Below are 13,387 nucleotides of genomic sequence, written 5' to 3' on the forward strand. Positions count from 1 at the left end.
GTATGTTTTTATTATATTGTAGAAATAATAATAATAATAGCAGCTCACTACTCAAACACGCAGTACCCAATCTCGAACCCAGGACCTTTGGGTTAAAAAGCAATAGTTGTTGAGTTGTTGCCTGTACACCATTCGAGAATACATGTAAACTCCCTGTTGATTGACATTTGAGCTTGAGTTTTTATCTCATTGACAGCCACATGTAAATTGAATGCTTTTTTTTTTTCCTTTGGTTATATTCTTGAATAAAAACACATGTGTTTATTTGGTATTTGGAATAAGTCTTCACACATTATAAACTTCTTCTCATTATTAGTATAACATGGAAAAAGTTTCTGCTTTAGGTATGTGTTCAGCATTTCTTGCATTTCCTTTCATCCTACAGTTACCCAGATCTTTGTAGGCACGGAACACACAGAAATGCATGTATTCCAAGTAATGATATACTGTATTATTTACCATATACAACTCCAGGCATCCCACACGCAGATAAGGAGCCTTGGCTTGAGCTGGGAGACCTTTTGCTCGTGAACTGAGCTCCGTCAAGGCGGGGATGGGACAGCAGGCTGCTTTCTGCTTGTGCTGATCGGTGCATTTACAAACAAAAGATGCTGATGGTAGAGGTGTGAAGGGATTTAAGGTGGGCCGGGATTTTTTTTGTAGGCTTCAGGAATTCTAGTGTTAACCTTGTCCTTCAAGCATACAGTATGCAAGATAAACCAGTCTACAAAAGGCTAAAATTCAGTGTTCATAGTAATTATACCATTTCACTAAGCAGCTTTCTTTTTACAAATTGAATAGACTAATATGGAAAAAGAATTAACTGACAATGTTGAAAGGTTTAGCTGAAAAGGACTGTTTGTAAAAATGAACACAAAAGATGAGAATACACATTTATAACAGGATAACAATATATACATATACAGTACATGCCTTATTTGCACACTGAATTGAAGTTAATACTGGATTTATGTTACCACAGAATTGTTAACTCAATGTTTTCTGAAAGAGTCATGATCAACAATTTATTGTAATACAGTAATCCCTCGCTATATCGCGCTTCGACTTTCGCGGCTTCACTCTATCGCAGATTTTATAGGTAAGCATATTTAAATATATATCGCGCATTTTTTGCTGGTTTGTGGATTTCTGCGGACAATGGGTCTTTTAATTTCTGGTACATGCTTCCTCAGTTGGTGTGTCCAGTTGATTTCATACAAGGGACGCTATTGGCAGATGGCTGAGAAGCTACCCAACCACAGCGCGTATTATGTATTAAATAAAACTCCTCAAATATATTGTGAGCACGGGGGGCTGTTCGCACCCCTAGATGCTCCCTTCTTTGCTGGGCTTACATGTGGCTGCTTTGCAAGCGATATGCTTCCCGCATGGTGCTACGCATACTTAAAAGATCAATAAGCACGTATTGATTTTTGATTGTTTGCTCTCGCTCTGACGGAGGGGGTGTGAGCAGAGGGGCTGTTCGCATACTGGCCTAGAGGATACGGACGCTCCTCTAAAAAATGCTGAAAAATGCTTGCTCCCTTCTTCGCAGCTACTTTGGTCGACGGTGCTTCGCATACTTAAAAGCCAAACAGCCCTATTGATTTTTGACTGTTTGCTTTTTTCTCTCTCTCTCTCTCTGACGCGCACTCCTTTGAAGAGGAAGATATGTTTGCATTCTTTTAATTGTGAGACGGAACTGTCATCTCTGTCTTGTCATGGAGCACAGTTTAAACTTTTGAAAAAGAGACAAATGTTTGTTTGCAGTGTTTGAATAACTTTCCTGTCTCTCTACAACCTCCTGTGTTTCTGTGCAAATCTGTGACCCAAGCATGACAATATAAAAATAACCATATAAACATAAAGTTTCTACTTCGCGGATTTTCACCTTTCGCGGGGGAGTCTGGAACGCAACCCCCGCGATGGAGGAGGGATTACGGTAAATGCATTTTGCCATCTCTCTTTTACTCACTCTACAGCCACTGTAAAAAACCTCAGACTGTTCCAGTGTGGTGCTGAGGTTGTTGCACAGCTACACTTAGGTCCCAATCCAGATGGTTTGTCGTGTGGTGGGTGCGGCAACATGGTGTAATCAGAGCATTCTCTCAACCTCCTCCTCCTTTTAATCAGTATATTAAAACATGAAACAAGCAACTGTACCACTTCCTTTAAGCACGATGGCCTACTCTGTGACTTAACATAAGGTATAGAAAGGACATAATTCTAAACAGCACAGGTAAAATAATTTAAAAACAAAAAACAAATTAAGACAAACGTGAGGAATAACTTGACTTTCAATAAATATGAAACTTACATTTTCTTGGAAGAGCTCTGGATGCATCCCCCGCACAAAATGAAGAGCAAACATAAGTTGATCAGCCTGTAGCAAAAAAGATTTTTATATTTATTTCAGATTCACCAATCTTATATAAAAGGTCATATAATGACAGTTTTAGATTACCTGAATGAACAAGAATCAAAGACTTGAGCTTATAGTAGTGACTAGATAGTAAGATCATATCACAATAAAAGTGATTTAAATTATGACTTTTTAAGGTTCTATATTGTCGATAATCATTTATTTTGTTAAGTACAGGATTATTGTCATCATCTGCTTCTTCTTCTTCTTCTTCAGTGATGGTGGAAAAAATATTTTTTTTTTCTATATGCTGTCAATTACTATAATGTGATTTTACAGAGTATTTTATTTAGTATCATCACTTGTTGGTGTAGTTTCCTAAATTAGTTTCTGTCTGCATTCCCTAAACCATATAGCTGCCAATGTCCATCTCGTGATATAAGTCCACCATGGTAGTCACTAAAACCCAAAAGTCCAACCAAAGAAAAAAAAACAGTAAATATAAAGGAAATGAATATACAATGTGGAAAAACTTAAAGCAACATAATAGTAGCAAATAAAGAGATTCAATAACACACTACACAGACTCAGGCATTTTGTAATTTTTAAATTATCTACAGTCAAATCCACAAGTATTTGGACAGTGATACAATTTTCTTAATTTTGTCTCTGTGTGCAACCACAATGGATTTCAAATGAAGCAATCAAAATGTGACTGAAATGTAGACTTGTAGTTTTAATTTAAGGTATTTAACAAGGACATTGTATGAGCCATTTAGAAAAGACAGCCATTTTTATACATGGATCCTCATTTTCAGGGGCTTCAAAGTATTTGGACAAAGTAACATAATCATGAATATAACAATCATTTTCAATACTTGGTTGCAAATCCTTTGCAGTCAATGACTGCCTGTAGTCTGGAACCCATGGCTTTCTCCAAGTACTGGGTTTCCAACCTACTGATGCTTTGCCAGGCCTTTCCTGCAGCTGTCTTCTGGTTTGATTTTTTTGCATGTCCAATTGAATTGAGGTCAGTTGATTGACTTGGTCATTAAAGAATTTACACTTCTTTGCACTGGAAAGCATTTGGTTTGCTGTCACAGTATGTTCTGGCTCATTATCCACCAATACTGTGAAGCTAGATCCTATCAGTTTTATAGCATCTGCCTGAATCTGAGCAGAGAGTATAACCCTGTATACTTCAGAAATCATCCTGTAGCTTTTGTCAGTAGTTATCCACTTCCATTGGCAGTCATGCATGCTCATGCCATAACACTGCCTTCACCATGTTCTGCAGATGATGTTGTATGCGACAGTGCATGTGCCGTTCCTTCTTTTCTCTATATTCATTCTTCTCTATCCATCATTCTCATAAATACTGAACTTTTCCAAAGAAAATCATTCCGAAACTGAAATGTGTTTTTTTTTTTATATATATATATTTTCGGGCAGAGTCTAATAAGTCCTTCCTAAGCTTGAGGATTACCAGTGGTTTGCATCTTGTGGTAAACCCTCTGTATTTACTTTCGTGAAGTCTTCTCTTAATAGAAGACTTTGGCAATGATAGGCATACCTCCCAGAGAGAGTTTTTGGTTTGGCTAAATGTCGTTAATTGGTTTTTGTTCAGCAAGGAAAGAATTCTGCAATCATTCAGCACAGATGTCTTCCATGGTTGTTCAGGCCTTCTTGTGTTGCTGAGCTCACCAGGGTGTTTCTTCTCTTTAAGAATGTACCAGATGGTTAATTTGACCACTTCTGCTACCTCTTGGATGGGCTCGTCTTATTTTCTCTGCCTAATGATGGCCTGTTTATGGCATGGACAGCTCTTCCCACTTCATATTGACAGTTCACAGTGACAACTTCCAAATGCAAATTCTATCTGATTAATATTTAATGAAATAATAAGGGACCTGCTCACACCTGGCTATGGAACAGCTTGTCAGTCAATTGTATGAATACATTTCAGCCCCGGAAAATGGGAGGACCATGTATAAAAATGGCTGACATTCCTAAATGGCACATATTTCTGTTAAACTCTTTGAATTAATGTTGAAAGCCTACACTTCAATCATGTAATTATTTCTTCACTCCAAATCCACTGTGGTGGCGTATAGAGCCAAAATTCTGAAAACTATGTGACTGTCCTTATGGACTTAACTGTACATGGTGGGTAATTAAACTGCCTTAGTGAGTTGATGTGTGTGTTGGGGTTCCTAGTCCCATTCGGAGGTGTTTTGGCTTGCATTTGTTCCAGACAGGTCAAGCTTTGGTGCTTAAGGAATCATCGAGGCTTTGGGGCATGGTATACAAAACTATGGAAAGTAATGCACACCAATATAGCCAGAGCATTTGCAATGGTTATCAATAAAAGGCACAGGTTTATTTTTATATTGCATGCTGAGAGGACACATTTTGAATATGTTGAGTGCCATCCAATTTTTAAAATGATGGCAATTTAAGTAAGAGTAAGTATGGTAGTGTCATGTATTAAGAAGTAAAAGTCTACATTTCAGGGCGGTCAAAATGTACTTTTAAGAGACAATGAGAACTGCACTTCTAAAAAGTGTGAACATTATACTGCTGCCAAGAGACTATAACTCAATGTATGGGACAATTAATGTCAAATATTTGAATACTTTGATAAAGTATTCCCGATTTAGCCTAATCCATCAAATTTTCAGCATTATCTCTGAAAAACAAAGTAGCATTGACCTCTTTTCTTTTCATGCACACAAGACTTCAGCTTCAGCCTTAGACACAGACCTGAGCTACAACCTTTTACTGAAACTTGACAGCAAAGCTCCAACTCATAGACGAATGACAGACTTGCTAGTATATCCAGATACAGAGATGAGAAACAGTATGTAAAAGCAAAATGTCTCACTGAAGAAAGTGTTAACTGATCACTATACATTACTGAAGAATATGTACACTTCATTACTGCTTTATACTTTTTGTTCTGAAACTAGTACATTTGTTCCAGTGAAATCTTCTATGGGCACTGAAGACCATAGCATCACCTCCATCCCTTGAAATGACAGAAACTAGACAAAGTTCATCTTTACTCTTTGTATTTTCGACCCCAAGTAAAAACCTGTGCTGCAGGCAAATTGTTAGCTTTATTAAGGTTTTCCTTTTATATTTAATACATATTTAACACAAAAGCTAAACTCATAAGCACCTTTCACTGAATTTCCAAGTCGGTGGCTGTTTTACACAAACTCACACACACACACACACACAGTCACACACACACACACACGCACGCACGCGCACACACACACACACACACACACACACACACACGCACACACACACACACACACAGAGTTAACCTGTGAGGAAGATGCCATCAAAATCTGCAAGTACCAAGAAACAAGTATGGAAATCTTAAACTTTCTAATTTTTATACAATATCAAACAACACTACTGTTCTTACATTAAAAAATAAAAAAATGGTGTAAATATTTTAAAGACACACCCACAGAAAACAATCTAAGACTGAAAAAATGGTTGTACTTGGGAACATTTTGATTTCTGGAGGTAGTACACCAAGAAAAAAGACAGAATCTTCTGTTCTATCATGGAAAAACTACTATTTTGTCAAATAAGGATAGTCCTGATCCCTTTAGGAGTGGGAGATATGTCAAGATGTTTTCAAGAAGTAAAGATTTTCACAAAGAACCCAACATCATATATTGGACTATGTTCTCTTCATGGTTAATGTAAATGCTCATGACTACACCTCCAGAAAGATACTGAGTGACAGTGGCATTATATTATATTATATATATATATATATATATATATATATATATATATACAGTGGTGTGAAAAACTATTTGCCCCCTTCCTGATTTCTTATTCTTTTGTATGTTTGTCACACAAAATGTTTCTGATCATCAAACACATTTAACCATTAGTCAAATATAACACAAGTAAACACAAAATGCAGTTTTTAAATGATGGTGTTTATTATTTAGGGAGAAAAAAAATCCAAACCTACATGGCCCTGTGTGAAAAAGTAATTGCCCCCTTGTTAAAAAATAACCTAACTGTGGTGTATCACACCTGAGTTCAATTTCCGTAGCCACCCCCAGGCCTGATTACTGCCACACCTGTTTCAATCAAGAAATCACTTAAATAGGAGCTGCCTGACACAGAGAAGTAGACCAAAAGCACCTCAAAAGCTAGACATCAGGCCAAGATCCAAAGAAATTCAGGAACAAATGAGAACAGAAGTAATTGAGATCTATCAGTCTGGTAAAGGTTATAAAGCCATTTCTAAAGCTTTGGGACTCCAGCGAACCACAGTGAGAGCCATTATCCACAAATGGCAAAAACATGGAACAGTGGTGAACCTTCCCAGGAGTGGCCGGCCGACCAAAATTACCCCAAGAGCGCAGAGACGACTCATCCGAGAGGTCACAAAAGACCCCAGGACAACGTCTAAAGAACTGCAGGCCTCACTTGCCTCAATTAAGGTCAGGGTTCACGACTCCACCATAAGAAAGAGACTGGGCAAAAACGGCCTGCATGGCAGATTTCCAAGACGCAAACCACTGTTAAGCAAAAAGAACATTAGGGCTCGTCTCAATTTTGCTAAGAAACATCTCAATGATTGCCAAGACTTTTGGGAAAATACCTTGTGGACTGATGAGTCAAAAGTTGAACTTTTTGGAAGGCAAATGTCCCGTTACATCTGGCGTAAAAGGAACACAGCATTTCAGAAAAAGAACATCATACCAACAGTAAAATATGGTGGTGGTAGTGTGATGGTCTGGGGTTGTTTTGCTGCTTCAGGACCTGGAAGGCTTGCTGTGATAGATGGAACCATGAATTCTACTGTCTACCAAAAAATCCTGAAGGAGAATGTCCGGCCATCTGTTCGTCAACTCAAGCTGAAGCGATCTTGGGTGCTGCAACAGGACAATGACCCAAAACACACCAGCAAATCCACCTCTGAATGGCTGAAGAAAAACAAAATGAAGACTTTGGAGTGGCCTAGTCAAAGTCCTGACCTGAATCCAATTGAGATGCTATGGCATGACCTTAAAAAGGCGGTTCATGCTAGAAAACCCTCAAATAAAGCTAAAGATGAGTGGGCCAAAATTCCTCCAGAGCGCTGTAAAAGACTCATTGCAAGTTATCGCAAACGCTTGATTGCAGTTATTGCTGCTAAGGGTGGCCCAACCAGTTATTAGTTCAGGGGGCAATTATTTTTTCACACAGGGCCATGTAGGTTTGGATTTTTTTTTCTCCCTAAATAATAAAAACCACCATTTACAAACTGCATTTGGTGTTTACTTGTGTTATATTTGACTAATGGTTAAATGTGTTTGATGATCAGAAACATTTTGTGTGACAAACATGCAAAAGAATAAGAAATCAGGAAGGGGGCAAATAGTTTTTCACACCACTGTATATATAATATATATATATATAAACATTCACACTTGCACAGTATATTGTGGAAGCCTAATCTATATAAAAACATAAAATAAGCAGAATGTTTAATTCTCTGCCATATTTCACACTTAAATGTTCTTCAGTTTAGACAGAGTTATGGTGTAGAAACAGCATGGTCTTTAAGATGGAAATATTGTACAATATATACTTCTTAGTCCTACTTAATTCATTTTACAGTTTTGGGGATGGTGTTAAAAGTCTATTCCTGCTGCACAGGGCACAAAGCAGGAAACACACACTCATTGAAATTGGTGTCACGACGGAATTGCCAATCCACCACATTTTTTCAGGATATGAGAGGAAAACTCTACTACTATGAGGAAAACCCATGCAGACATTAACCAGGCACATGTGGCAGCAGCACTAACCACTGACTCCATATGCTGCCCAAAAGGAAAAAATATTCTTGGGATTATTTGTAAAATTCAACAACATAATAGTCAATTTATCATTTAAAACCTCAACGGCATATGACTACTTCACAGCTACAGCGTGAGCATGGCTTTTTAGCTCTTATAACTTTATTTGTAATGTTACAATCATTTTTAATAATGTTGAAAAAATAATTCTCTGTGTTGATTTGAAAATGAGAATGAGATTGTGCCAAATATTTATAACTCAGAAGTGGGAACTAAATAATTTGTGTCCCACAATTTGATTCACATGATTTGATGCATATCAGTACTTTGAGTTTTAAAGTCTTTTATTAAACCAGGTTCAAACTGGAAATGCAAGTAGAGGTCATATTATTTGTGATATTCAAGAATGCACCACCTGCTGCATCAGTCAACGTACCATTACTACAAAAGTGTGAATCTTAGGACATGCATTCAATGACAGGCCAACTATTCAACAATACTGGACTGACCTGCAAAGTTCAAGAGAGGCATGGCGGGTTGTTAAAAGGAAAGTGAGAAAAACAGAGATTTAGTGTTATATTGGGAGGTGAATAAGTGAGGAATTCATCTAATAAAAACATAATAACAAAAAAAAAATTAAATTGAGATCTACTGTAAAAGAAAGGATTTTTTTTCTTAAGTTTATAGCCTAGAGTTGTGATTTTGGCGCAGCAGAGGTCTGTGTACCTTAATGTCATTTGTCTATGTCTTGTTAATGAGAGGGCATGAAGGTAAGCTTACTCAAAGAACTAAATCAGTGAAAGAAGTTTTGCAAAATGTTTTTCCAGATTGTTGTAATAAAGTTAGTGCTGTAACTTTAGACATAGCTTCTAATTTATTTTCCAGATTGTTGTAATAAAGTGAATGCTGTACCTTTAGTCATAGCTTCTAATTTACCAATCTACATCTCCACCTTCATCTATGGTTCATGTGTTCTAAATGGTGATCAAAGGAATGAGAAGGTTATTACAACTACGCAAAATAGGGTTCTTGTGCAGAGCTGCTGGATTCAGCCTCTATGATTGGTTTTGAAGCTTAACAATTCAGAGTAACTTCAGAATCAGACTGCTAAGTATCTGAATTGAGAGGAAATAGTTAAGGTGGTTTGGGAATTTAGTGTGGATATTCTCTGGGCACATACATTTGGAACACAGGACACAGTGGAGGATTATATTTCTGTTAGCCATGCAAGAATTGGAAATTCGAATTCTACATACAGAATATTTGAATAAACTGATCAAAATCCAATATTATCATTTATAGTACAGAAAATAGCAGGAAACCCTTAATGGGAGAAACAATGGCAAGCAATTCCAAGTCGAAATCTGTGCGGCCCGCATGACAGATCCTAGTTAGCACTAAACTTGTACAAAATGATTACTATCGTTTGTGATTGAATCATTCTGCATCTTCGGCGTTACTTATTGACTTTTCTTACTCAAGCCTTCTGACAAAAGCACGTTTTCCCATGGCATTACGGTACCGGAAACGTCATCTGCTAGTTTAGTTGCAGCTGCAGCATCAGTTTCTTGATACCCTAGGCATGACACTGCCCCCCAACCCCCCCACGAGCCTTAACCAAAGTTAATGAGCCACGATGTCACAACTCAAGTGCTTTGTTGCAGCAGCCTTGCAGGCTACACTGCTGGCTGGGCTGCTGAGATTGGCCATTGGGCAGAACTAACCATCACGAGTAGTAATAGCTTGCATATTTTCACGTTTTTTTGCTCTAGTTTTATGTAATTTTGTGCTAGTATTGTAACGAACAGTTAGTGCAGACTACAGCAGAAGATCTGAAGTAGACACGAGAACTTGGTGAGTTGTTTATTAACAAATTTTTGTGATTTTGAGTTTGTAAAATTAGTGTATGTCAGAGGAGTTTTTGCATATCGGCTTATTTTACAATATAAACTTTGAAGTAAACTTAGTAAAGTGAAATTTGACTTTTGGAGGATTTGTTTTCCAACTTGAATTACTGAGCAATGAATTCACTGAGTGTTTTCGTGATTTCAGTTCACACGAACAGGACTTTGCGCTGTTTACGTCCCCATACTCTTACAACGTTGAGAATGCGCCTGAGAATATCCAAATGGAATTGATTGAACTGCAGTCAGATTCTATTCTGAAGGCAAAATACAACGAAATTGGTGTGCCAGGCTTGTATGCTTACCTGCCACCCTCGTATGTGCAGTTCTGTAAGTTGGCATCAAGAGTACTGTCTATGTTTGGAAGCACTTATCTTTGTGAGCAATTGTTTTCGTTAATGAAAGCTACAAAAACCCCACATTGCTCAAGACTTACTGTCGAGCACCTTTCATCCCTCATAAAAGTTGCAGCAGCACAAGATTTCAAGCCTGATATTGACGAACTGGTTACTAACAAGAGATGCCAAGTGTCGGTACAAAAGAAATAGATCTCGGATTGTAAGACTTCTATATAAGGACCTAGCTAAAAGGCGGTGTTAATAGTCATACCCACGTCAACAACCTGCCTCGGTAAACGCATTGTTTGGACGCATTTGTTTTGATTGTAGAGTGACGGTTGGTTCACTCGAGTTGCCGTAGATTCTGCGGTAGCGAGAATTTATTTATGTAATAAAATTGGAATGGTTCGAGGGATATTTATAGCCATATTGAGCAGTGACTAATCCTACCACTTCTCTGCAAAAAATATCGATTAGTTTAAGGTTAAAAAACCTAACAGGAGCTAGGGCTCCATATCCCCTTTAAAATGGCTAGTGCTCCTCCAGCTAAGGGAAAAAGGAAACTGAACGAAGAAAGGTGAGTGTTTCAAGAAAAATGGGAATTACAGTATTTTTGCACAACGGTAAATGGAAATATACATTGTTTAATTTGCAGCAACAGCATTGCCACTCCCAAATAGTACAACTTGAAAAGACAATATGAAATGAACCATCGATCTTACGATAAATATGAAGGCCCAATGCGTGTTTCAAGACTCAAGGAATTGAAGGTTAACTTGAGACATAACTTTAGAAAGCAACAGACCTTTTTTGTGAAAATTGAGAAAGGGAATGTTGCTTCCGTTACTGCAAGCTATGAACTCAGCCAAACGATAGCCATGAATGGGAAATCTTACGGTGAAGGAGATTTCGTACAGCAATGCCTTGTAAAAACGGCTCAAATTGTGTGTCCAGAGAAAGCACACTTATTCAAAGATATTTCATTAACCAGGAACACGGTTGCTGAACGGGTTGATGAAATGTCAGGTGATTTGAAACAACAGTTGAAGGCCGCATCATCAAGATTTGAACATTTTTCTATTGCTATTGATGAGACCGTTGACATCACTGGAATAACACAGCTTGCGGTTTTCATCAGGGCCTGTGACAGTGAATTTAATATTTATGAAGAACTGATTGAACTGATCCCCAAGCATGACACTACAACAAGCCAGGACATCTTTGAGAAAGTCGAGCAGATTCTGCATGACTATGGTTTGGATTTGAGTAAACTTGCATGTTTATCTACCGACGGTGCTATGAATATGGTTGGCAGACATAATGGTGTTGCTGCCAAGTTATGAACAAAAATAGAAAACTCACATCTAGATTCATCATTTGCACATTTTCACTGCATTATTCATCAGTAAAATTTGTGTTCAAAGATTTTAAAATTGGATCATGTGCTTAGTTTAGTCACAAAGACAGTGAACTATATCAGAGGCAGTACTCTCAACCACCGTCAATTCAGCCAGTTATTGGAAGATATGGATAATCAGTTCACCGATGTTCCATTCTACACAGAAGTCCGCTGGTTGTCAAGTCACAAAGTGCTGAAAAGATTTTATTTGTTGAGACAAGAAATAATTATGTTTTTGGAGATGAAAGGTCAAAACACAGATGAAATAAAAGATGAAAGTTGGCACCAGGATCTGGCTTTTACTGTGGACATTACTGCACAACTAACTGATCTTAATTTGAAATTACAAGGTAAAAACAAACTCATCACTCAGTTGTATGATGACATCAAGTGCTTCATTGCAAAACTAAGCTTATGGAAGTCACAGTTGTCAAATGAAAATTTAGTTCATTTTCCTAAGTGCAAAGAGATGAAAAACACTGCCAATACTGAGTCTGTACTTACCTTTGCTAAGTATGACAGTCACCTGGAATTGTTATCAAAGGAATTTCAGGAAAGATTTCATGATTTCTCATCTTTTGAACACCACTTTGCGTTATTCTCAGCACCATTCACCTTTGATATTGTCAAGGCAGAAGAAAGCCTGCAGATGGAACTATTAGAAATGCAGTCGGATTCTACACTCAGAGCAAAGTATATCGAAGTGGGGATACCTGGTTTCTTTTCATACCTTCCTGAAAAGTTTAAAAACTTCAAAAAGTCTGCCACAAAGATTATGGCAATATTCGGTTATACCTATGTGTGTGAACAGTTATTTTCCATCATGAAATTAACAAAAACGTCTCAGAGAACAAGGCTGACTGATCAACACTTGTCATCTCTGATCAAAGTCGGAACTGCACAGACATTTCAGCCAGATATACCAAAAATTGTCATTAAAAAGAGGTGTCAAGCCTCAGGACCAAACACTAAAAATGATTGAACAGTTGTAAATAAATGTGTTCATTTTAAACTGTTGTAATTTTTGTACAATGTCTATGTTGCCGTTTAAAACGTAGTTTTTTTTCTTTTATTAAACTACTTCATTAACTTGCATTCATGAATGTGGCTAGCCGCTAAATCATTTGTATGCGCATCGTACGTTTCTAAGTTTAAGTAATAAAAATATTCTGCAATAATTTGTATTAAATGACTTCAATTAGTTGCTGTGTGTGGCCCTCATGATAACACAAATGTGACCCATATGGCCCTCGGGCGACCCTCAGTTTGACATGCCTGACTTAGCGGACTTAAACATTAAGCTATGTCAATAAACATAAATTATTGTCAAGGCAACATAACAGTACACATTGCTCATTTTCAGTTAGTATAATATACATGTGAAACGATGAGCTGACAGTTCACCTTGATTAGACACATGTCCTATTAAGTTGAGTGACCTCTAGACAGGCAAATGTTAAAGTCTGATAAGACACAATGGATTATTAATCCAAGTAGGACTTGAAGTGGGCCAGTATGAACTGGTACAGAGAGTACAGGCACTTTTCCATTATTTG

At 37.5% G+C, this 13,387-nt stretch overlaps 1 protein-coding gene across 3 annotated transcripts in view; it reads right to left on the reverse strand.

Annotated features, from left to right (window-relative positions):
• The window catches only part of LOC114651221 (cytoplasmic dynein 2 heavy chain 1), a 462,099-nt gene that overhangs the window by 205,256 nt on the left and 243,456 nt on the right, over nucleotides 1-13,387 (reverse strand). For all 3 annotated transcript variants that reach the window (XM_051926883.1, XM_051926882.1, XM_051926881.1), the window contains one exon: nucleotides 2,318-2,383. In XM_051926883.1, the coding sequence (XP_051782843.1) occupies nucleotides 2,318-2,383 (66 nt within the window). The remainder of the gene's footprint in view (nucleotides 1-2,317; nucleotides 2,384-13,387) is intronic.

Source organism: Erpetoichthys calabaricus, chromosome 4, assembly GCF_900747795.2.
Source record: "Erpetoichthys calabaricus chromosome 4, fErpCal1.3, whole genome shotgun sequence".
NCBI lineage: Eukaryota > Metazoa > Chordata > Cladistia > Polypteriformes > Polypteridae > Erpetoichthys > Erpetoichthys calabaricus.